Source organism: Perca fluviatilis, chromosome 21 (assembly GCF_010015445.1).
Source record: "Perca fluviatilis chromosome 21, GENO_Pfluv_1.0, whole genome shotgun sequence".
NCBI lineage: Eukaryota > Metazoa > Chordata > Actinopteri > Perciformes > Percidae > Perca > Perca fluviatilis.
This window is the reverse complement of record NC_053132.1, coordinates 6961239-6987719: the sequence shown is the minus strand read 5'-3', so window position 1 is coordinate 6987719 and position 26481 is coordinate 6961239. Positions and strand designations below refer to the sequence as shown.

General features: G+C 40.3%; 1 protein-coding gene across 3 annotated transcripts in view; it reads right to left on the bottom strand.

Annotated features, from left to right (window-relative positions):
• The window catches only part of LOC120551313 (vesicle-fusing ATPase-like), a 31850-nt gene extending 5369 nt beyond the window's left edge, over positions 1-26481 (bottom strand). The window contains exons 1-19 of one of the 3 annotated variants that reach the window (XM_039788633.1): positions 26363-26481; positions 22802-22887; positions 22599-22695; positions 21343-21382; positions 18083-18249; positions 17634-17741; positions 16288-16363; positions 14939-15094; positions 12258-12457; positions 9902-10067; positions 9644-9718; positions 8350-8537; positions 6869-6964; positions 4918-5074; positions 4658-4791; positions 4163-4229; positions 3940-4019; positions 2146-2280; positions 1346-1459 (exon numbers count right to left, since the gene is read on the bottom strand). In XM_039788633.1, the coding sequence (XP_039644567.1) occupies positions 1346-1459; positions 2146-2280; positions 3940-4019; positions 4163-4229; positions 4658-4791; positions 4918-5074; positions 6869-6964; positions 8350-8537; positions 9644-9718; positions 9902-10067; positions 12258-12457; positions 14939-15094; positions 16288-16363; positions 17634-17741; positions 18083-18249; positions 21343-21382; positions 22599-22695; positions 22802-22887; positions 26363-26374 (2154 nt within the window). In that variant the 5' untranslated portion in view covers positions 26375-26481. Of the gene's footprint in view, positions 1-1345; positions 1460-2145; positions 2281-3939; positions 4020-4162; positions 4230-4657; positions 4792-4917; positions 5075-6868; positions 6965-8349; positions 8538-9643; positions 9719-9901; positions 10068-12257; positions 12458-14938; positions 15095-16287; positions 16364-17633; positions 17742-18082; positions 18250-21342; positions 21383-22145; positions 22162-22598; positions 22696-22801; positions 22888-26124; positions 26147-26362 lie in introns of those variants that run through there. The other 2 variants (XM_039788634.1, XM_039788635.1) reach the window with 2 other exon arrangements.

The window sequence follows — 26481 nt, the reverse complement described above, 5'->3', positions numbered from 1 at the left end:
CGGTTTCATAACTATGAATGTATTGGATCTCAACTGTTTGGAGATTGCTCAACAAAGCCACACACTTTTTCATTCCAGCTAATAGATGACAGCTTTTTGTGACGGAGACAGATTCTGTTGACTGTTGAGAATGCTGGCCAGATGTCGAGGAAGAGGAGGGACAGGCTGCTCGAGCTCAGACCGTACTAAACAATAATAAAGAGGCTGAGCCAATTTGAAATTTGTCTTTCAGAATAAAAGAAAAGAAAAAAAAAAAAGACAAGGCTGCCTTGCTCGTACCTTCACCAAAGTCTACTTGACCTTTCTCACATCTAATACCACCAGTGCACATGGAGTTGGATCAGCATTACATTTCCCATAATAACCTCTTTTAGCCAGTAAGAATGTGAATATTTGTGATGTTAGAGAGAAACCAGACTGAAAAGTCTGCAGCCATGTTAGCAGCTCTGTGAGGCTGTTCATAGGCACAGCGTTGCTTTGAGCTAAATGCTAATGTCAGCATGCTAACAGGCTCACCATGCTAACATGCTTAGTTGCATCTTAGTTTAGCATGCTAAGATTTGCTAATTAGTGGGGAAAAAAGGAAGTACAGCTGAGACTGATGGGGTGGTTATTAGTTTTGCAGGGATTTGTTCATATACCAAAGTTATTACAGTTTATCCTGAGGGGGCATGAATGGATGCATGTAGCATACAGTATGAGCAGCAGTGGCAATTGTAAGGTTCTATTCTGCCAAACATCTTTTGCTCAGACAGCTTTTTCTGCAAAATGAACACAGTCCTGGAACTTGCTAACCTGATCACTTGAAATTTGCTGCACACTTCACCACTTTTAAGAGAGCTCCCAAATGCTGGTTAATTCAGCAACAAACCTAAACTCATGTCAACGTTTTTAAATGTAATGGTTGCTTTATAGTACAGTATCTTGCTGTATCTAGTTAGCCTTCTATTTACTGTTCAAATCTCTTAGTTTCATAAAAGCCCTTCTAGGGACTGGTGTTGCAAACACTACAGTAGGATACTTGCTTCGGATAGCTGTTTTCAGTTTGTCTATGTATACTGTAAATGAATAAATGTGCAAATGTATGTTTCAAAGTTATCCACCCAGTAGTTGTCACATTTCACCTAAAATCTCAAAAGTGGCGCTATAGGAAAAGTCACGTGAGAGGATCACCAAATTAATAGGAAACAATCTTTTGGAAACCATGAAGGTCTGTGCAGAATTTCGTGACAACCCATCCAATAGTTGTTAAGACATTTTAGTCTGGGCCAAAGTGACCGACCGACAGATTGCCATCACTATGGCTATTCTGCTAGCAAATGCAAAGAGAGTATCTCGTTCTCACCTGCACGGCCATTTCAATCAGCATGAGCAACTTTTTTATGCCGATCCACAGATTTTGGCCCTTCACAGCTTTAGCTATGCTGGCACGCTCCACATCCTGAAAACTGCCCAGCAGCTGTGGGGAGGAGACAAAGAAATTGAATTCATTATTCAAATTGGGAAATGCATTAATTAATTGCAAGAAAGAATTTCACACTAAAAGTACATGTGTCAGCATAAAAGTAATGCACATTATAGGTTCTGGATAAAACATGTTTAACACCTTTGCTGACAAAGTAAACGTCAAGTGTGTTAAATAGTTTGGGGTTTAAAAGTGACGCTGCATGCATTTAGTGTATGCATGTGTAGGTGGGTTTGTGTGTGCTGCTGTTTTGGAGTGTGTGTGTGTGTGTTGCTGTTTTGGAGTGTGTGTGTTGCTGTTTTGGTGTGTGTGTGTTGCTGTTTTGGTGTGTGTGTGTGTGTGTGTGTGTGTGTGTGTGTTGCTGTTTTGTGTGTGTGTGTGTGTGTGTTGCTGTTTTGGTGTGTGTGTGTGTGTGTTGCTGTTTTGGTGTGTGTGTGTGTGTTGCTGTTTTGGTGTGTGTGTGTGTGTTGCTGTTTTGGTGTGTGTGTGTTGCTGTTTTGGTGTGTGTGTGTGTGTGTGTTGCTGTTTTGGTGTGTGTGTGTGTGTTGCTGTTTTGGTGTGTGTGTGTGTGTTGCTGTTTTGGTGTGTGTGTGTGTGTGTTTTGTGTGTGTGTTTTTGTGTGTGTTTTTGTGTGTGTGTGTGTGTGTGTTTTTGTGTGTGTGTGTGTGTGTGTGTGTTACCTCCAGGGCTTCGACCAGCTGCTCTCCCCTTGAGATGTTGGGAATGTGGATGGTGGTGCTGAAAGCATCCAACATCTCCATTTCCTGTAGGACGTCTTTGCGACTTGTGGTGCCGATGATCAGCAGCTTACGACCCTGACAAAAGGAGCAGACGTGACCCTCAGACTTAAATTTGTTAATTCAACCAACCGTTCATTTGTTCATAAATCTTTAGCTGCTTTCGTCTTAACAGTCAGAAGACTTGTGACTCCTAATTAAAAGTATGAGTTATATATATATTTTTTCCCTTTACTCAAACGTGCTTGTTAATGTTGTCCCAATGTTTTCTGCATATTCGGTCATTCTGATTAATTGGGTTGTAGATGTGGCTCAAAGCAGCTGTCACAATGGGAAAATTTGGTCCTAAATGTATGAAGCTGTCAAAGTTTTGATGCAGGATGCCAAAGCTCTGTGTCTCACAGTGAGATCTCGGACCATTAGATTGACCGTAGATTTCACCACATTTGGGCTGTCCCAGATGAAGGTTAACAGTGGTCAGGGGCCTTAAGGAGTAGCAATGTTCCTGCAATAGAGGAAGCTGCAGCTTCAGGACCGCATTTCTAGGACCCTAGTTTTTTCAGGTAGATGCTAGAATATACAGTAGTTACTGAACGTAACCGGCATGATAACATGGACATGATGCGCAGGTGTCAACACACAGAAGGTTAAGTGAACCCTGCTACAACGCAACGTAGTAGTAAATAAATACGAGGCCAAACTCAGCAATAATCTACTTTATAATTCAGTATACATGAAGTCTTGACTCACCTTATAACTAACGAGATGTAACCCTAACCCATACCCTGTCTTTTAACCTAACCTAACCCTTCATAGCTTGCTAGCTGCTAACTTAAATTTTGACGCTTGCGCAGTATGCCAGTTTCGTTCGGTAACTAGGGTCGTAGAAATGCGGTTGTAGAAATGCAGTCCTGAAACTGCAGCTTCCTCTATTGCAGGAGCACAGTATAGGCCTTTAAGTCGCAACAAGAGCACAGAGAATAGAAAATAACAGCAGACGGGAGGAGACAGGACAACCAAACAGCGCATAACACGACAGAGGACAACAGTTAGAGAAGACAAACATGAGCAGAGAAGAAAGAAGATAAGCAAAAGAAATGTAGCTCCACTAAGCCGACAAGTTGGAGAAGGACCAGGAGAAGAAGACGAAGGAGGAGAGGCAGAGGAGTGGCGAGTAGACAGGGGGATTATGGCTGCCGGCTGCCCCCCCATGGCGTGGGGGGTTGTGATGCTGCATGCAGATGAGGTGCCACACAGGCGGCGGTGCTGCCAGGTCCTGGCTCTCTCACAGAGCCCATTCTCCTGCCTGTCCCCCTGGCCTCCCCCGGCCCCAGGCACCCCGCTGGGCCCAGCGCTTTACAACCCCAGAGGAGCACTGCAGCCAGGCATTCAACACCAGGCCCCGTGCCACTTCTCATGCACATGCAGCCATATAGTGGGCTATACTCTCATTCACAAACCCATCAACAAGAGACACACACACACAAACTACAACCAAAGAAACTATGAGAAATGGGTCTCTACCACCACCATTCACTGTGAGCACAACGGGCCTGGACCAAAACACTCGCTAATAACCATACAGTTGCTCACACATGCCAGTCGCAGCCAAAGACCTCCAACAATTCCTTACAAGACTTTGCGCTGGCATCAATAAGATCTGCTGCCCTCTTTCTGCCACCTAAGGACTAGCAACCCCACGGGGAGCTCGCACACAAATAAATAAGCATCTGTTACCTTTGGAGGAGGTTTCTTCAGCAGCACCAGTAAAGCTTGTAACACCAGGTTGGAGAAACGAGGGCCAATTGGGACGTAGTCTGATGAAGACAGATCATTTTCTATTAGCAATTTTTCTTATTTCACAATAACGATTTAAAGTCCACCCAAATAGAAAATAACTTTAGGTCCATATTTCATTCAACTCATCAGCAGCACAGCACAAAGTGCACTGGTGTCTTACCTAACAGACGTTCAATGTCATCCACAACCACGCAGCTCAGCTGGGACTTGTAGGCATCTTCAAATATCTATCCCAGGGAATTAAAGAGCAAAACAGGTTCAGATCAAAGCAGAATTAGGCACACAGCTTTATGCATGACCTGAAAACACTGAAAAGATGTTTGGTTTGGGATGGTATACGTAAATGCATGTCCGTTTAAACTTCAAATGGTGTCTGTGATTGTTTTTAATTTAAAAATGTCTTCCATATTTCTTCAGTCAGTACTAAAGGCTGAGTTCAATTTCATTCACATGTGTCATAACCATGCAGTCAAGTAATACAACTATTTCATGGAGATACAGATGCATCGATAATGGGGATACATTTTCCACATCTTAACATATTCTCAGTGAGAATCCCAAACAGTTAAAAGCCTGTAGATGATTACATCAATTTTCTATATTTCAAGACCATTTACTACTCAGCGTGAAAAGATTGTCAAGTGGCGAGTGTTACCTTTTTGATAGCTTGGCATTTGGCGATCTCCGAGTGTCCGATCATCTTGTCGGGGGAGCAGATCTTGATAAAGGGGAACTGGGACTCTTCAGAGATCTTAGCAGCCAGCGCTGTTTTTCCACTGTTAGGTGGGCCTGAGGAAGAGGATGAATCCCAAATCAGCTGTTTGTAATTTTTTTATTGGGTGTTCAACTCTTGTGTGATGACTAAGGATGTTGCATGAGGTCAGCGTGTGTTGAGTAGATGCATGTGCGTCCTACCCTCCAGTAGCACAGAGACCAGCGGTGTGCGTTCGCTGTTCTTCGTCTGCTGCACCAGCAGCTCCCCGTCCTCTAGGACCGCTGACACCGGGTCACCCCATCGGATTATCCCGTTCATGATGTAGCTGGCATAATCCTCCTGATTGGTACCAAACGCCTAGATGGGAAGAGAGAGAGAAAAATATTGTTTAGGTCAGGTTTATTTTGTGTGTGAAGTCAAGAGAAAAGAAATACGTACTTTAAATGTGATTTTTCAAATGGGCTACATGCATAAAAGTCCCCTAAATAGATTTAATTAAGGTCTTCAAATGTTTAGATTTTTCCCTAAGCGTCTGTAGGCAGTCTAAGTCAATTCATCTGAACTTGAACCGGATGAACTGCACACTAAATGCCCTTTAAAATATTGTTTGTGAGCATTTACAATGGTTTACATCCATTACGTTTGTGTGCTGCAGGCTGATCAAACAATCTCTGAAATGCTTATTGAACGAAAACTACATATATAAATATACTTTACAATAACATACAATAATAAAAAAAGAAATGGATGTGTGCTACGGAGCAACCAACCAATGGGCTTAAAGTATACAAAGCCCTCCCCAAAATCTCAGATTCAATCAATTAGAGTGCAATCATTAATATCAGACAGGCACGACGAAACATACAAGAACAACAAGAGCAGCTAAAAGTAACATAAAAGACCGACGGTCTCACAGACTTTAACTTGTCTTGTTAATTTCACAATCTCGATGAGCTCCGTTTCGTTCTCTTTGGTGGCACCAGTGGTGATAAGCAGTAATTGCAGGTGTGGTTTTGGAACTCACTCTTACTTTCACTTGTTTTTGTAGTTCCATCGTCGGTAGTCATCGCTCTTTTCTTTGTTTGTTCGGCCAAACCTATACTCTATACTCACGCCATAGTAACTGTTTATTCTGCCATAGTAACGGTTTACTCGGCCATAGTAGCTACGCCGTCGCTGCTATGGCGTCGTGACCCTTTCGGAGTTCTGCGAATGCATCGCAGTGCATTTCACCGCCATAACTCTAGGGGGTGATAAGTCTGAGGTTATTTGCGAGGTGTTTGCCAGCCAGTTTATGTTATGTTAGCAAGCTAACGTTAGCAAAACTGCCCACAAAGTACTGCTTGCTGGCGAAGTGCTAATTTAAAAACGTTACTGACATATGGACACTTTACAAATGGATAACCCCGTCATTGTAAGCAAAATATGTCTGAGTTTATTTGCAAAGCTGATGTCCGTGAACTAGCATGTTGCTACTCGTGACAGTAGGCTGCTTGAAACACCGACCATCAACACACAGGACAAGTTGACCGATCACAGTCCGAGCGTTCTGCGTCGCCTCGATGCGAAGTTACACATTTTTGGAGGTGTTGCATTAGCTCCGCCTCCCCTCTCTGGCGGACCAATCACTGCTAGGTGATGGAGAAGGAATCACTAACTGTGCGCCGCTTGTGACCACTAACCCAGTTCATAATCCTGCAAATGCAAGGGCTTTCATCAGTGAGCCATAGGCTCAATCACCATTGTGTTACCTCATTCGGCGATAGATACTGACTTAACAGACATTTATTTAAGTGATTAATACTTCTTACTACCAAAAAACATCTTTTTTACCAGAGGAAACAGTCCATGCTGATAATGTCAGGCAGCCTATCGCAAGTTACCAGGAGGCCTTTCGTAAAAAATATTGTCTATTTGGGCATGGATGTTTTACATTTTTGATTGTATATTGATATTTTCAACAGAGTTGTTCTTAGGACAGAGGGAGGATGGGAGAATGTGGGGATAGTGAATTGTTTGTGTCATAAGGCTGTTAATGTCACATTAATATCACATGTTCTGTATTCTAGTTTATTTCTCAATACAATGTATCTTACACAGAAATAGAAGGAGACACAGAAAAGAGATAGAGAGTGATGTAAAGCAACTTACAGGTTTGATGTCGTTATTCAGTGAGCCTATAAAGTCAAGTCTGCTGACCACCAGCTTCTCTGCCGTCTCAATGTTTACCTCCACTGTGTTACTGGCCTGCAACACACACACAAACATAAAAAAACAAGTTGAGCGACAGCAGATAATGAGTTACTTTCGTTCCCCGATGAACTCCATGCACCCTCGCTAATGAAATCCATTACATGAAGTATTGCACATTTAGATTGCACAATGTGTCAGGAGACAATGTACTCCCTCAGAGCAGAAAGGTCAGACCGAGAGGAGGAGGGAGGGAAGAATAAGTGTTTAGAGGAGTGAAGCAAAACGTCACAGCCATCAGACATGTGTAAGGCCCTTGTCTGTCATTTATCATCACCATCCAATAACTGTGCTCCATGTGTAAGTGTGTGTGTGGGGGGGAGGAACACTTAACAGATGAGAACTTCACCTTATCTGTTCCACTGAGCTATGTAGATTTGAGCCTATGCACCTGATAAAACACTTAAGTGCACGCACGCACACACACACACACACACACACACTATACACCAGTGTAGAGTGCCTGCCTGTGTGTGGCCTGCACCTTTAACTTAGCAACACAAGACATTAACGTGAGTGCTTTTAAAATAACACTTTAAGCATTACATGCGCAAAATAGTCAGGTTTTTGCCCTTACTCCAAACAAGACAATATTTCTAGTAAGCTGTTTACATGGCTAATGAAAATGAATATTCCACTAATACTTCAGTTAACATGCAGCTGTCAAAATAGGATTTTTTCAACCGTGCTAACATAGCCTCCCTCCACCTTACTGAAAAGGTCGGTGTTGCGATATTTGCGCATATCCAAAAATCTGTTGATATCCAGGTCTTTCATAATGTTTAAAAGTATAGTATAGAATAAGGCCTAATTAAGCTGTTTACATGACCTGTATCAAATTCAGTATTGTCATTATCATATTTGGAATAATAGTGGAATATTAGTGTGCATTTAAACATAGATTTATACAAGTTGAAAGATTTGAGTTTTTGATTACTAATTTTATTTTGGATGTCAAGATTTTTGTAAGTGAGGGGGACATCGATAGGGCCCTCCCCATCCCCTGTTGAAATTACACCCTTGACTGAAACAAGGAGTTGATTCATCAATTGGTCAATTAACAGGTATTGAAAATGTTCATTGCAGATATTTTTTTATTTTTATTTATCAAGCAAAACATCCACCACATTCACTGATTGTTGCTTATCTAGTTTTCTGTTTAATATAAGTTATTGTAATATGTTTTGTACATATATATGGACTATTGGTCGGACAATATATGCAACATTTGAATATATTGGTTTCTGATGGGCACTTTCTTGACTGTCTTCTGATATTTGATACACTAAATGAGTTATTGCAAAAAATAAGGAATTAAGTCTTTGCTCACAGAGTATAACTGTGTGCAGTAAAATATACCAATTGTCCATGAAGACCCTGACCTTGATATGCCTGTTCATGGCAGTGGACTGTGCAGCCCTGACCAGGCCCTCTAGCTCGGCGCCGCTGTAGTTCTTAGTCTCCACTGCCAGCTCCTTAACGTCTACGTCACTGGCCAGCAGATTGTGCTGACGCATCTTTGCAGTGTGGATGTGGAGAATCTGAATGCGGCCCTTTTCATCCGGTAACCCTGGAAGGGGAGAGGGGGAAATAGGGGACGTAAAGTACTCATGTTATGCTCATTTTCAGGTTCATAATTGTATTTAGAGGTTATATCAGAATAGGTTTACATGGTTTAATTTTCAAAAAAAAAAAATAACACCATATTTTTGTTGTACTGCACATTGCTGCAGCTCCTATTTTCACCCTGTGTGTTGAGCTCTCCGTTTTAGCTACCGAGTGAGGCATCTCACTTCTGTTCCATCTTTGTTGGGAGTCTCACATGTGCAGTAGCTAGGTAAGGACTACTAGCCAGTCAGAAGCAGAGTATGAGGGCGTGCCTTGACAGTACCTAGGTAAGGACTACTAGCCAGTCAGAAGCAGAGTATGAGGGCGTGCCCTGACAGTACCTAGGTAAGGACTACTAGCCAGTCAGAAGCAGAGTATGAGGGCGTGCCACGCTAGCAGCTAGGTGAGCATTATAACGTGTGTTACAAAGTGACCACGTTTGTCTCTGAAGTAAAGGCTGGACTACAATAGAGCTGTTTGGAGCAGTTTGTGAACAGTGTTTTCTTTGGGGTGGACTTTGGGCTTTTTCACTTTGTAAACCTATAACGAGCACAAAAAAAAAATAATATATAACAACAAAAGGAAAGGGGAAAAGCCAAAAAGCATAATATGAGCACTTTAAAGTTTCAACACTGCCCTTTTTGACACAGATCAAGTCCCACATCCACAGCAGCAGGCAGCCAGTAAACTACCTCACTAGGGCTGCTGGTCTTAACTGGCTGAATTACTTTAAATTACATTTTATTTATAGTGTAAAATCACAACAGGACTTATCTCAGGACACCTTACAGATAGAGTAGGTCTAGACCACACACTATAATTTACAAATTAGAGGGAGACCCAACAATCCCAAGAGCAAGTATTTGGTGCGACAGGGGCGAGGAAAAACCTCCTTTTTACAGGAAGAACATTTTTGACAGACCCTGACTATCTGAATTTTCAATGGTCTGAGGAAAGACTTCTATGTTTTCATTGGTACAGTTGTAATTCCCGTTCCAGTCTACTGAGATCAACTGTATGGGGTTAACACTAGAGTGAAACCTTATCAGTGCGTTTTTCACTTCTTACCAATCTCCATCTTCACCTCCAGTCTTCCTGGCCTCAACAAGGCGTCATCTATCAGATCGGGCCTGTTGGTCATACCTGAGGGAGGGACAGATGGACAGATAGCGGAAAGAGGAGAAAGCAGAGGAGAAGGATTAATGAGGGAGATGAGTTAGAGTGCAGATGTTCAGGGAAGACACCGGAGAGCCTGCGAGTTTGAAAGTGTGTTACTTTGTGGGAAAGGAGGGGAAAGGTATGTATGTAATGTGTGTGTCTGAGCACCTATGACCAGGATGTTGTTGAGCTGCTCCACTCCGTCTATCTTGGACAGCAGCTGGTTGACCACGGTGTCGTGGACTCCGGTGCTGCCCGCCATGCTGCCACGCTGCTTACAGATTGCGTCGATCTCATCAAATATGATGATGTGAAGGCTGCTGTTCGCCCCGAGCTGTGCAGCAGAGAGATGAGAAGGGAAATAAATGAAAAGATATAAAAAAAAAAAAGTGAATGTGGGAACTGTAAATAAGTGCTGTCTACTATTGTCTTTAACCATCTGCTTACACCAGTAACTTGTCGTGCACGATACTTACGTGCCAGTTAATGGTGGTGCACAAGTTATTTACTCAAAAAAACACAATATTTACTGGGGCGCCCTGGTAGCTCACCTGGTTGAGCGTTCGCCCCATGTACAAAGTCTCAGTCCTTACCGAAGCGGCCCAGGTTCGTGTTTCAAAATTCGTGCATCAAATTAAATGATTTCCCCATGCTTTTCAATGTCTTCATGTATTATAATTGGCCTGTTTTGACACCTTTAGAAACACTTACTTTACACTTTCAGAAACAGAAACTGTTTTATTGCCAACTAGGTTTGCAAGCAATTTGTCTTGGTCTTTTGGTGTATAACAATTAAGAAAGTCAAGAGATGAAATAGAAAAATACATTAGAAAAATATGAGGAAATATAAGAAATACGTTAAAAATATATCGGTTATCTTTTATTTTGCATCCTTAAATGAAGGTTTTAGAAGATTTGAAAGTCTAAGAGTTTACTCCCAGGACAGTGTCCTGACCTGTTGCATGCTAATACATGTTTTAAACGACGATTTGGTAGCTAAAACTGAAATAATTAGGGTTCTGGGACATTGCCATGGCCTTGAGAATTTATTAAATTACAATAAATTCATTAAGTTTGAGTTATGCGAATATTACTCCCATATCAGAAAAAATGCATTGAATTTCAAACACTTTTAGGCTATTGAATAAGAATAACAATATTTTTTATTAACAGGTTGCGTTATCATACACATGCAAGACTCAATGAAACCATGTACTGTCTCTGCATACAGAGGCTGATTTGTATTTTTAAACATTTCATTCCTTTTACGAGGATTTGGTTTGGACTCTGAGTCATGAATTGTTTTCTAACCAAAAAAATAACGTAAAATATATCACAAATTACAGTAAACGTTTTTTCCCCCCGCAACAAATATGCTACACCTTTACATAGGATTAAATTACTTACGATGCCTATTGTCAGCTGGCTGGGGAGTATAGCTGGAAATTAGCCGTTGAGGCTAAAGCTGCTCCTTTTACTGTATAGTTCATTAAAGGGGACTGTCCACGACATTATAAACTAAAAAAACTAAACTACATGGTCAACTAGCAGCTAGTAGGGATAACTACTTTGACTACTTTTGTAGCATTAGCTCCAGATTCACTTGCTGAGACTCAAAGTGATTCTAAATCGAACATAAAATCATGTTAATATTGTCCTCCAAAGACGACAAAGACTCTGCTGATGTTTTTCTTTCATGCTGACCTGAAAATCAGTTCTGACCCTCAACAGAGAGACGGATGGAAAAAGGGAGAGAGCAGCAGGGTGGGGGGTTATCCCTCCATCTACAGACCTGTCAGTCTCAGACGTAGCATTTAAAGCAGGTGTGGAGCTGTCCTTACTGCACACTGGATGGTGTGTGTCTGTGTGTGTAAGGAGGTCTAATAGGAGGTCAAAGACAGCCCAGCCCCTCATTAGGTGGTGAAGAGTGAGGCTCAACGCTGGTGTCTCCCATTCTAAACCAACCATCACTGCTGGGTTTAATGCATAACTGCCCACCCTTACACACACACACACACACACACACACACACACACACACACACACACACACACACACACACACACACACACACACACACACACACACACACACACACACACACACACACACACACACACACACACACACACACACACACTTTACCAAAGTTATTACAGATAGGACTGGCTAAAGGGCAGATCTCTCCACTCCTAGAGAAATTAGTTTTTTTTTTCCTGTATAGATAGATGAAATGTGTTTGTGGGGGATAATGGGAGAATACTCATCCCTGAGGACAGACTTTTTCTAGGTTGTTAAAATAATAAGTTCAGCAAAGTTGGAGCACTACAGGTAATGCATCTGGAAGTTGTAATAAAACAGACTCATTCATCAACTTTGCTATGTGGGTTTAGCTATGCTTAAAATTCTACACCTCTTGAAAGCTCAATAAACAGTTTTTAATGTCCTGTGATAAAAGTAAAGAGTGTCTGAGAAACGCTCTTGTGCATGCGAGTATAGATATGGTAATGTGTCCTCCTCTTACCCTCTTCTGTTCCTCCTCTGCGTCTGCAAACAGCTTCCTGATGTTGGCCTCGGACTCGCCGACGTACTTGTTGAGAATCTCGGGGCCGTTGACGATCTTTGGCTCCCGGGCATTCAGCATCTTGCCAATCTGTCGTGCCATCAGGGTTTTACCGCAGCCTGGGGGTCCGTACAGCAGGATTCCCTTCACATGCTTACAGCCTGGAGACAGACAGACACAACCAGGGAGAGAGGAGTACAAGTTAAACTGAGCAAAAGCCTGTTTTGGTTTTTTTTCAACTTGTACAGAGGAATATGTATCGACTAGTTATAAAGCTCATATCTTTGTTACGTGAAGCCCAATCAGAGGTTTCAAACATGGTAATCGATCAGCAGTAATTATCCCTTTCAAGTGTAAACATTTAGATCACAATTTGTCTTTTTGTCCCCGTTTTCCTTAGCCCACTGGTTTACTATTGGCATTGGCTATGTAACAACGAGTATGAAAAGGTGGTGGTGACCCATGAAGCCTAGTGAGATACTGTATTTATACAAATGTAAAGAAAATCAATACCGCGCAAGTTAATTTACTGCATCATCAAATAGTTCAATGACTCCTTGAATAAATTATTCCACCAGTGAATGCAATTCTTCAAAAAGGTGTGTTCTGTGCAATCAATAATAATCTTTGATTTAGGATTCTGTTGCTTTGATAAAGTATGCGTTTGTTTATAGTAAAAATGTTCACTTGCATACTTTAACCATAAATTTATTGTCTCAAAATGTGCACGTCTCTGTGTGATGTTAAATCTGTCTGATAAAGAGCAGTGTGCTCGTGGTGATAATAAACGTTTTTTGCGTTGGGAGATTCCAGTGTCCGGACTTCGCTTACCATGAATTTATTACGAGGCTGTTCAATCTGGACCCAGCTGTTCTCATCACAGCACCACTGATTTCCTTTTGTTTTTCTCCGTCTCCATAAAGATCAAGTGTGCAGGCTCAGACTGCAAGCTCTCCAGTCAACCAAGTTTACAGCGTAGGTCTTTTAATGGCCTTTTGCACCTGCTTAATGACATTTAGCCCAGACTAATTGAGAGGCCCCAGATACCAATCTGAGCTGCCATTTGGTCCTGCTGAAGGAAAAGCCGCCAGGATGACAGGTAGAGGGGGTGGGGGTGGGGGTGGGGTTCGAGGGAAGAAGAGGAACAGCTTCTCCAGCCGGGCGGGGGAAGGTATGTGGTTGTGTTGTGTTTGGGAGAGAAAGCACTGAAGCTTCGGTCTGTCTGCTTCACCTCTCTGGGAGCAAAGGGGAGACAAGGTGAAGCTTTCAAACTCTTGCTCCGCCGCACACACAAATGTGCAACGCACACACGCACGCCACCTCTCTGTCAGCGCCTGCTCTCCCTGCCCCCAACGCCTGCCAATTACAGCTTTACCTTTAGCTGGATGCTCTATCAGGGCATGCCATCTCATTACAGCCGCCAGCTGGCCACAGCCAAAGGCCGACTCCTGCACACAACCACCCGGCTAAAGGTCAGCTCACACACTGCAGGGCGCTGCCACAGGCCCTGAGCGCCGTGGGTACCAGATTTAAGTAATGTGTGTATTTGCCAAGCTCAGCGGTCTTTACAACAGGTTTTCACAAGACGTCTGGGAGCAAGGATTAAGACTGATGTGACTGTATGTGTGTGGGAAGGGAGGGTTTTGTGTATGACTCACAAAGAAGAATACCTGATGGCCCGTCGTAATCTGACAGCTGTCAAAGATCTATTAATGAGTGTGTGCAGGTCTCACTGTCAGGGGATGCCAGGCCCTTTAGTCATGGTCCTTGTCTGCTAATCAGTGATTGTTGGGTTTCGCTGGTTAAAGCGATGACACATATACCTCAAAGGAATTATTCAAAGTTTTGGTTTGCTATAATGTTGATTTAAGGATTAAACACAAGCTGAATATAATAACTGAAAATGTAGGGATTATTTTTTGCCAGGTATTAGTAATCCATTTAACCTGATGAATGCTGAAAGATAGAGAAGAGACAAAACCTATTGTTTTTTTCTTCATTTAGCATGATGAGAAAATGTTCTCACATCGCTTTACATTAGTTAGGAAAATTTAAATACTTTTCGTCACGCTATTTGGAGTTTTGCCAGTGAACCTGCCCCTGTCTGGACTTCAGCGTGGGGCTGTGGCCCTGGCTATGCTTCTCACAAGCAGGGTCATTCTTTTGAAATTGGAAATCGCCTGACACTCCACCATTCAGACACTGGGTTAGAGATCTTCTGCTGAGGTCTTTGGGTTTAGAGAAGATAAGGTACACACTTAAGGGTAAATGCAACATTTTCTCTAAGATCTGAGACCTCTATAAAGCTTATCTGGCGAAGACAGATTGTTAACCAATTCTTTCCCATGGTTTTCATGTCAAAGACATGTCCTCCCCCTCTCTTTTTTATTTTCTACTCTCATCATAAGTACTTTTGTCATTATTATTATTATTTCATCGTATAATCTTGCCAGCCATGTATTGTCTATTTTTGACCCCTATGCATGTATGCATGCGCTTAACCATATTTTTTAGCTTGTCTGTATAACTGACCGGCTACGTAATGATCTATTGACCTGAATTGTTCTTGTTCCGTTTGTGTTCTTAAACACGAAAAAAATAAGTAAGTGATGTTGGGATGAAAAGAAAGAGGGAAAACTCACCCATCTGTTCTACTATGTCTGGAGGGAAGACTCGGGAGGCAAAGGCTCTACGGAAGATGTCAGAAAACTCCTTATCAAGGCCGCCAATACCCATCCTCTCAAAGTTCCAGTCTGGGCTGATGATGGACTGACGGGACTCTCGGGTCTTGGCTTTCCCTGAAGGAGTGAGACAAAAACAGACACTAAAGGCTTTGTTTAAAAGGAGAGCCTAATGTTTTATGATTATTTACTGGGGGGGTGAAAATTATTTAATTAAAAAGTAATGATGCATTAAACAAGCTCTGACTGAATAACTGCTTTGTTTCTTTTCTATGAGGTAAGAGTCAGTTATATTATATTATATTATATTATAGCCACATTGTTTCTTTTTCTAATTCACCTTGCTGTTTTGGTGCTTGATAAAAATAAAAAATAAAGATAAAAAGGGAATACTGCAAAAAAAACAAAAACAAAAAATATAGAATAGAAAAAATATACAAATTACAAATACAAACTTGAAAAATTAAAGAGCTGTACAGTTTTAGAAGTTTGCAGGAATGTGCAAAAGGCCACAGTATGAAGTATAAAAAGAACATGTGCAATACAGTTTACAGAGATAATAGTCAAAACGATGTTTTAGCTTTCTTCAATATGCATATAACCAGAATACATTACATTTACAACTTTTTATGAAGGTAAACTGGCCATCAGGTGGCCATTGGCTCAGTTGGACTTGTGAATGAGAAAGGGAAAGCGAGCTGAGAAAAATGTGTGAAGTGTGCACCCTTGTGGAGAATCCCCCTACAAACAGGGAATTTTCTTTTATGAACACAGTACGTTTGCAGTGGCTTCAGAAGCTGACTGTCATCTTCATGTCAGCTTCAGTGGCTGTAATAGGGCTGCACTATATGAGAAAAAAATGCGATAACGTTGTTGAATATTGCGATAATGATATTACTTGCGATAAAACAACAGATATTGAGGTGTACACATTTCTGCTGCTTTCAGTATTCTGCTATAATACAACAAATTGCTTGTTGAATTTAAAAAAAATTAAAAAAGGAAATCACCGCCAACATTTTTTTATTAACCAAATTCAACATTGAATCGAATATGAAAGGGACCATTGAAAAAATAATGACTTTACATTTTAAAGTCCAGTTTTCTACTCGTAAAAAAAAATCTGTGTCTTTCGCGATATGTTGCAGCCTTTTGCAACATGTGTATTGCGCCAGTTAATATTGCGATGACGATTAAAAAAAACAATATATTGTGCAGCCCTATTTAACATTTGCACTGGCTGTTCAGCGGAGATTTGACCACAAAAGATACAAAGGTGTATCTAGCTGTTGTAAGTTGTTGACACTTACCAACCAGGGTCATGGATGAGCTCTCGGACTTCTCAAAAATCACCTGACCGTTTCCCAGCAACAAACCGATGTCGATCTGCAGAAAGAAACAAAAAAGATGAGAGCCCGACCGATAAAGGATTTTTAAGGCCGATATCGATACAAATATTTGGTAATTTAAAAATCCGAGATATCTATCTATCTATCTATCTATCTATCTATCTATCTATAATACAGGCCAAAAGTTTGGACACACCTTCTCATTCAAAGTGTTTCTTTATTTTCATGACTATTTACATTGTAGATTCTCACTGAAGGCATCAAAACTATGAATGAACACATATGGAATTATGTACTTAACAAAAAAGTGTGAAATAACTGAAAACATGTCTTATATTTTAGATTCTTCAAAGTAGCCACCCTTTGCTTTTTTTGATAACTCTGCAAACCCTTGGTGTTCTCTCACTGAGCTTCATGAGGTAGTCACCTGAAATGGTTTTCACTTCACAGGTGTGCTTTGTCAGGGTTAATTAGTGGAATTATTCCCCTTATTAATAAAAAAGCAAAGGGTGGCTACTTTGAAGAATCTAAAATATAGGTTTTCAGTTATTTCACACTTTTTTTTTAAGTATATAATTCCATATGTGTTCATTCATAGTTTTGATGCCTTTAGTGAGAATCTACAATGTAAATAGTCATGAAAATAAAGAAACACATTGAATGAGAAGGTGTGTCCAAACTTTTGGCCTGTACTGTACATATATAAAATCCAGAAAACATAAACAGATTTCCTTAACATTAATTATTTGTAGTTATTTATGAGTCCTCACTAAAATAATATGATAACGCAGTTTAAAAATAAACTTGTTTGTTTTATTGTGCCAACAGAACAGAGGAACATCAAAATATATTAAAGTTCTGATAAATAAAATGCATAAAAATACAAACAAAGATATTAAACTTAAAGTCCTTTGAACAAAACACAGTAATAACAAAAATCAAAGAGTGTAGCCAACAGGGAGGTTGTAGAGTGCCCTCTGGTGGACAAACTATGCAACGCCAACACTCAGAACATGGTTGAAGGGGGTTTCCTCGGTTTTTATTTTATTTTTTAAATATTCATTTATCGGCCATTATAAATGCTGATACTGAAAGTTTGGAAAATGCCTATAATAATATCGGCCCGCCGATATATTGTTATGAATCTATTTTGATGCGTTTTCCCATAACTTTTGTAATTTTACATATGTTTAAAAATATTGAAATTAATATCGATATCGCAATATCATATTTTGTCAATATTGTGCAACCCTAATGTGTATACATACAGAACATCATGGGACATTGACAAATGGTTCTGTAGTTACCTTTGGTTTCTTGCCAGAGGCATGGTCTCCCTTGAGGATGCTGGGGTCCATCGCTTCAATATCCTTGATCACCAAGGCAAACAGCTTATCACAGCAACTAAACACCAGCTAGACAACGGAAAGAAAGAGATAAGGACAGAATACATTTTAATTACTGGAATGGGAAATTGTTGTACTAGCATAGGGGAACGTTAATCTAAATTAACAAATTAATGAAGATACAATGAATGCAACAAATGTAACAAAATCAAACACTTGAAAACACTCCATTTACTGTGAACATACATCACGGTCACCTATGATTTAAATAGGAATAAGTCTCTCTCTCTCTCTCACAGCTACAGACCTGTAGTCAGCACTTCCACTAAATTCTACGATAAATGCGGAGGTTGTCCAGTTTTAGAATATTTAGATTGGCACATTATTGCCCCCTTAAAGCCCCCAAGCACCTGCTGGCCGACGCTGAAGGACTGGTTGTTGAAGTGCTTGCTGAACTCGCTGGCCATGAGGTCCGAATCGTAGGGGTTGCTGTCCACATTCTTCTTCTGCAGGAAGTCAATTTCCACCGTCATGGTGCTTATACACTGTTTGGACTTGTCAAACATGTAGGCTCTAACTATAATGGGATAAAAAAAAGCAATAGGTGGTGAGGTTTTATAGTTTAGACAACATCTGGATTATTTTTGATAGGACAGTAATTTCTACTTGAAGCCTAGCAAGAAACCCAAAAAATGGCCCAATTACACAGTTTTCTGCAGGTCCTCATGAGAATATATCTTCCTTTTACTTTTGTACTGCTTAAGCTGCATTCATTGTTGAATAGAGCAGAGTTTGATGGTCGGAAAACCCAAACAATGAGCTAAATGAAACTAAAACGCTGCGTAGCGCGGGAGAAAACGGCAGGGTTGGCTGATAATCATTTGTGGGTTTGCCTCTAGTGTCGACCCCTCACACGTTTGATCAACCTACCAACCTTGAGCACCTACGGTTATGTTATCTTAGTCTTTTGTACATTTGCACTCTTCCAACTTTGTTCTGCAACTGCCGCACAGTTTTTTCCAAGAGCTCCCCCCACTGCAAAAGATTGAAAGACTTGAATTGCTGTTTTGCACAAACAATCCCTTTTATGCTGCTACATTACCATCACCACTGTTTTAAAAGGTCACTTTTTAAACACTGTTTTACTATAAGAACTTGCAATGTGCATGTATGCACAAGTAAAAAATGCATTCATTTAGCTGTTATTCATGTTTGCTCTATTCGTCTTTGTTCCATTTACTTAACTTTTGTTCTATTTATTAAAATATTTTATGCACACTGCTGAAGAGCTGCTAAACCGATTGCCATTGTACTTTCAGCCCAATGACAATAAAAACCTACCTACCTACCTACCTACCTACCTACCTACCCAATAACCAGGGTTTGGAAACCAGATGTTGCCATTTTGTACTGCCTGTATCAAATGCTCCGAAACACTGAACCATTTTCAAAACAGCTGCTTCATAGTGATGCAGTGCTTCAGAAAGCAAGGTTTCTCCCATCACTACTGAATATCACCCACAGCTCTTTGGCACATCTACTAGTATCTCTAAGATTTATGGTCCAATTATGTCCAATTAGACACTAACTAGACAGCAGGGTCTAAGCCCGTTCGTACATTGGGAGTGGTTACCAAATAAATGAATGCCTTGTTAGCAGGCATCTTTATCCTATAATGCGAGTAACGAAATCAGCAACTAAACAGGCACTTCCTGAATTTGACCCTATATAATTTGGGCCCTATTTAAATTGTCTGCATGTCTTCAAACTGCTGCTAATGCCTCATTATGGAAATGAGATTCACTGTAGGTGGCACAGGTAATTAAACCCGCAATAATGCTGCATTAGTCATATCACAGTTCCCAGGAGACATTTTTTTTATTCATCAATTCATTATGAAACTGAATTAAATGGTTGATTTAAACAGACAGAGAGAGGTTTTATTTTCCAAGACCATGTCAAGAAAGTTTAAGGTATCATGAGTTTTTTTTTTTTTTTTCTTCACTCAGTGGATTATATTTTCATTCCTCCTTTTCACTCCTGATATGCAGACAGTATCATAATAGCGCCCGTCATTTTGGGCATCAGTTGGCTTGGAGCGAAATACTTCAAAGAACTGGTCTTCTCTTTCTCTGGATGCTGGCCAGCCTCTGAGACAGATGTGCAATGACACCACCTGCCCATATTGTTATACTGTCTCTCCCTGCTCTGGGTAAATCATGTTCCCGCCAGCCCCCATGACACCTCGATAATAGCTAAACCCCCTAACCCTGCGTATAATTAGTACTCCGTAGGATATGACCATCAGAAGTTGGCACAGTGAGATGCTTCTCTGGCAGAGAGAAAGGCCGCAGCCTTTAAAGAATTCATGCAACTTACAAGTCTGAGGGTTTGATGTCTGATGTTTCTACTGCAGTGAGGTGTCTGTGACTCAAAAGGCATTCAGTGATAAGAGAGAATGACTGTCAATCACTGCTAAATCAATAGATGACAAATGAATGGCAGCCATCACAAAAGGCTGAAAGGACGTCGTCGAACAATCAGAAGTCTGTGCAGCTTGTAGATACGCGTGAGGCACGGCTAACCTGTTACCACTAGCAACCAGTATTTTTTTTTACTTTTCCTTTAACCTGAAAACAGCTGGTTAAGTCATCATTTTTGTTAGCTGAAATCATTGCTGTACATTTTGCCACAACAAAAAAATCAATTCATCTGCCATGTTTTATTTGAAAAGTTGCTAATCTTCTTTTTTTTTTTTTTTTTTTTTTAAAAGATTACTTTTTCGGGCATTTTAGGCGTTTATTTCCATACGACAGATGAAGACATGAAAGGAGAGAGAGATGCATGCAGCAAAGGGCCGCAGGTCGGAGTCAAACCCACGGCCGCTGTGTCGAGGAGTAAACCTCTACATATGTGCGCCTGCTCTACCAACTGAGCTAACCCGGCCACAAGTTGCTAATCTTAATATTTTATTTTCTGCTGACCGTTACAGCTGACAGAGCATCAGATGTTACTTTGGTTAATTGATTGTAGATGAACTGTAATGTTTTCAGGTTTGATAGATACATACTGTAAAGACGCAGATTTGAAGGATAGGCCAAAACCAACAATGTGTTAGTCCGTCTCCCAATACTTTGACTTCCCTGCCCTGTCTTTGGCACGCAGCCCCAAGCCCATCTGTGGCAATGGTAAATTGTTCAAAAAAATAGCTCACAAAACACGGAGTTTTTATTTTTTTTAAAGGCTCAGTAATTTCCTGAACCGGCTGGGCACTGTAGTTGTTGCCGAACGTAACTCAAACAGGAGGAAATAGAGGATTTGTTGGGGACTATTTTTAGAGGCGGATTAATCCACATTTGGTGCTCTAGTAAGTATTTGTTGCATCAGGACACTGTGTGTGGGATTGAGTCAAAATAAACTACAGTGTGTGTGTTCATGGTAATGAAGGAACATGTCACCCAGTGCAACAGTGGGGCTCACTGATGTTTTATTGAACAGTTTTTTGGATAACAGTGGAGCTCTGTGGCACAGAGGAAGATGACATATCAGGCTTTTATAAACATAAAATACTTATTAGATAAATTGTTGGTTTTGGTCTTTTCGTGGGAATTGTTGACAATGAGAAAAATCTAGAGAATCACAGGTGTTACACTGTAAATGTGAAGCTTACCTTGAACCTCTTGTCCAATCGATAGGCCGGCCCATTTTCTCTGTAAAGAAAAAAAAGCGAGGGATTGATTTAGTTTAATGTCTCATCATTGGGCTGGGCAATATATCGATATTATATCGATATCGTGATAGGAGACTAGATATCGTCTTAGATTTTGGATATTGTAATATCGTGATATGACATAAGTCGTGTCTTTTACTGGTTTTAAAGGCTGGATTACAGTAAAGTGATGTCATTTTCTGAACTTACCAGACTGTTAAAGCTGTTCTATTATTTGCCTTTTCCCCAATTAGACATTATGTCCACAAGTGTGAAGATATTTTGTTAAAGCACCAATTGTCAACCCTAGAATATCGCCGCAACATCGATATCGAGGTATTTGGTCAAGAATATCGGGATATCTGATTTTCTCCCTATCTCCCAGCCCTATCTCATCATTAGCTTTTGTTTGAGAGCACATTATTGCAATGGGAAAAAAGGCAATTGGTAACAATTTAGCCACCAATGAGGCAATTACATTTTCCAGAAGAACAAAGTTATCAGACAAAGGATAGCTATACTTTTTTAATTAACAGCACTATGCGTTTCAGAGACATCAGTGCAACGTTCCTCTGCAACATGGTCTTATTTCACAACAGTCCTTTACACTAAAATACAGCAACTTTTATCTATATTTAAAACATCTTCAATGGTCTACTTTTTTAACAGAAAGTAGTTTTTCAGATGTCAAATATGAATCTATCAATCAGTGGATAATATTGTGGTAAAATAAGACCGGCGTCTGGAGGAGGTTACAGTAGTACCTGTGTGCCGTTGTGGCTGCCATAAAGACGGAAGAAGAGCAGGCAGAGGAAAGGCGAGCAAAAAAGGAAAAAGCAGTAACAGTTTGAGACAAAAGAAGAGGTCCATGCAAAGAGCCCACAGATCAATATGCAAGAATACAGCATAACTTTTCCCAGAGAACATCTTGACTTGGTGACTATCAAAGTTTAAAAAAATAAATAAATACAAAGCTTGCGATGACTGTAGTGTTGATGATCGTACAGTTTGCTGAATTCAACCTCACCTATTAAATATATGTATTATTTAGAGAGAAAATATAGGCATACATTGGTATCTCATTTTATAAGGAAGAACAACACTGCTGAGGACATCTGCAGAAAACTGTTTAGCAGCGATGCACAGCTTCCATCAGCTGACGCAGGAATCATTGAGAACATGTGGGACAACTTGGCTCTAAAAACACTGAACCCTACCTGTGGCAGGCTGAAGGCAATGGACCCGAGGTTAACACTGGGATGCCTCTTCAAGGTGAACACGTACTTGTGGGCTAAATTCCGCACAGTCACATGTCTGCATTAAGTGGAACAATAAGGAGACAGAAGGAAAGGATTCAGTGTGGTACAGATCTAGTGTCAGCCCATGTGTTAACTGTTCTTCCACAGGGAATCCCACTCACTGTTCTGTCTGTGGCTCCTTATCATTGATGACGGCACAGTTGCTTAACGACAGTTCGTCTGTTGGGCATCGAGCCACATGCATCACCTGAAAATAGAGCAGAGAAAAATGAAAACAATGACTCCACTGAGAAATTAATATTTATACGCAGTATGTGAATGATGTGGGTTTTTGAAAGCTGCTACTCCACATTTAGTAAACCACTAAATAAGCCATTGAAGGTTCTTTTTTTCAGTCCTCTTGAAGCTATTTCCTTTTAACTCATTGGCAATGGATCACAGTTTATGGTAGAAAAGGGCAAAAAAAAAAAAAGTATACATGTAAATTACAAGAACTGCTAGTGCCATAGCTGAAGAGCCAGTATTGTGGACTGTTAGGGATAATCATTTACAGTGTTTACAGTCCATATGCATAGATCCCAGTACAGTTGGACATCTACAGAGAAAGGCACATGGTGTACTTCAGCACCCTTAGTGACTTTGCTCCCCTTCAGCATAGAGACCAATCACACAAAACCACCATTACATGTCATGCATGTTGCCATGGTGATCCCTCTACACGGATAAAGCCTCTCGAGACCTTCAGGACACAGGAAACGTCCTGCTAGGTCTGATGCTTCTTAAAGTCTTACTCTAGTTTATGTTTAAATGTCAAGTGTCTGTATGTCCTGTGTAAATTTAGCTTCCTCTGTCTCGAACAACCATTAAGATGAGAGATGCAATAGCTTCCATTAGCACTGTCAAATGTCCATTGTTGTTTGCTTAAATAGAGTGTGACATGAATGTAAAGTATTGTCAAATACAGACACAGAGCAGTGTTGCAGAGGTTCCTGTTGCCTTTCCTAACATATCCTGTTCTGTTGACTTGTTGTACCAGTCCAATATGAGAGTCAGTTAAAATAAACCTTGTGTTGCAAGAAAACTTGTTTAATTTGTTATGAGTCTAACTTTTATCAATATCGCAATATCAAATTTTGTCAATATCGTCCAACCCTAGTACAGGGAAACATGTTTCCTTAATGTGCATATGAAAATAAAACGTTGAACTTGAATGATGAGCTAAATACAAAATATATGATGCTGTCAGGCAGTGTGGAGAAAGGTGGTTTTAACAACCTTAAAGCTACTTAAGGGGAAATGGAAGTGGGGAAACTGGATGTTAAAGAACATCATTATATCTAGAGGAAAGCTGCAGCTCTTCTATCTCTGCTCACTCCGTGAGTGATTTACTGCCATTGCCTCACACTGAACTACTCAACAGACAGCAGCAAATCATCATGGGACTGCTGCAATATTGTTTGAAAACAGTCTGACCCACGGTATTAGCTGCTGGCTGGGTTCATCGGCATCCCGATAGCTATGATGAAGCAACCAACTTCGTGATCCACTGTGATGAAATGTCTACCAAATGTTCGCCTTTACTTGGCCTCAACTGTTCTACAATGCAGCCTAGACCAAATAAAAGCACAAACAAAAGTAGATAAAGTACTTATGGTCTATTACAAATACCTAAGAGATTATAAGACAACTAGCATTTGTCTGTGGGATGGAAAACTTCACAGTATCATAGATTTGGATTAAACCAGTTTGAGTTAGGCTAATAAGGATAAAACCACACAAATACCCATCACTGTTCAGTGTCGACACAACATAAATTAGCAATATATACGCCCATGGATCAATGTAACCAAGGTTAAAGGGCATCGACTATGCTTACCAAATAAATCAGGAATTAAGTGGGGACTTAAAATAACACCAGGCCACGATGCACGTCATTATTATGTATTACATGTAGCTTCCCTGTCATGAATAATGGGCTTGGTGGTAAATAGATGTATTGTATAATAGAAATGTAATTTGGGAGATGCTCTCGTGAGGGCTACACACGTCACAGAACTCCTCATTCTCTGTGGATCAAGTTTAAAAATCAACCTATTAAAATCAACAATAGGAGTATTTGCGAGGATACGGTCAACCCAGTCATTTGAAGTTATAAGAAAAGACCAATCTAATTAGAAACGTTATTAAACTAATTAAGTTGCAGCAAACCGATAGAGACACATATGATGCCAAGAAAGATTAACCTTAACATGCTAAATTGTTCACCAAGTTTCCAGTTTATTTGGTACACCCAGCTAGAAGTTCCTCTACTCCATCAGCTGAGGAAGACAAGTGAGATGCGGTTGACATAGAGCTGGGTGATAATGAAGAAAACAAAATATCACAATATTTTTGACCCTTTGAAATTCATCGATGTCGATATTGCTGCAATATTGTAGGGTTGACTTTTTTACAAAAAATTGACACATTGACATTTTAGATTATTCATCAATAATGTGGATACAATGACTAAGTGGGTAAAGGAAAATAACAGAACAGCTAGAACAGTCTGGCGAGTTCAGAAAATTACATCACCTTACTGTAATGCAGCCTGTCAAAAAATGAAAAGACAACACTTGTGTCAAATCACGATATTACTATATATACTCTCATATATCGATGTCAACATAATATCGATATATTGATACCAGGCCAAGGTTGACAGCTCCAAAAGAAGTGGACCTTAAGTTAACATTTGTTTTGTTAAACTCTCTAAACTAGTTTAAACACAAACTGAAATCAGTCTTTGATTAATCAACTGACAAAACATTAATTGCAGCACCATTGCGTCATTTTTTTAAGTAAAAATGCCAAGAACATGTCGGCTCCAGCTTCTCATACGTGCATATTTACTGTTTTTATTTTATAGTCTTCTGTGTCATTAAACTGATGATTTTTGATTTTAGGCTGTTGGTCGGACAAAACAAGCAATTTGAAGACGCCACTATTTTCTGACATTTTAGAAAGTATAATAATAAATAATTGTTAATTGCAGCCATAATAATAACAATTTCAATGAAGGTAGGACTTATTGCAGGGCTGTTGCATTAGCCTGCAATACTTCTACTTTTAACTAGCTGCACCTAATAATAACTGCGTGTATGTGCAAACTGCTGCATAGTGTAATAACGAAAAACAGTTAGCCTACTTTGTTTACACTGCAGCTACTTGAAAATTGCCCCCTGATATAATGAGTTAACTGAGCATTCAACATCAGTCCAGTTTATCTCACTGCTCTACTTGCTCCTTTTAGCCATTTAATGCAGTTAACGTTACATTCCCTTAAGAGTCATCGTTGGTGTAGCTAGCCTCTCAAATCGGAGCTATATTTACAACCTTTAGCAGCAGTTTTACATCGAAGTCAATAATAATATTGACAATACAATTTAGCGACTCTGGCTGCTCGGTGGCTAAACTACCCAAGCTGTTTCACATATTAATTTACATCTAGCACTAGCACAACATGCTAGCAGTGGTGGTCACCAGATACTCCATTCCTCTTCCGGACTGCCTACGAAGTTTTGAATGACATCTGATTCTGCCACACAGGCTAGTGCTGTGCTGGCTCACTTTACGTGTAACAAAAAAAGCTTCTAGTCTTTTAACTACACGTTAGGTCTAGTATTCAATGTTTTCTGTTCGTGGTGTATTTAGGTTATAATATTCGCTTCAAATAAACTCACCTGGTCGGTCATCTTTGTTTGTTTTTTAACTCCTGTTCAAGTGCAATTCAGCAGAAAGGTTCCGCTGACAGTACTGTAGCGTTGAGAAAGTGACGTGCTAAGAGGCGGGATCTGCCGAC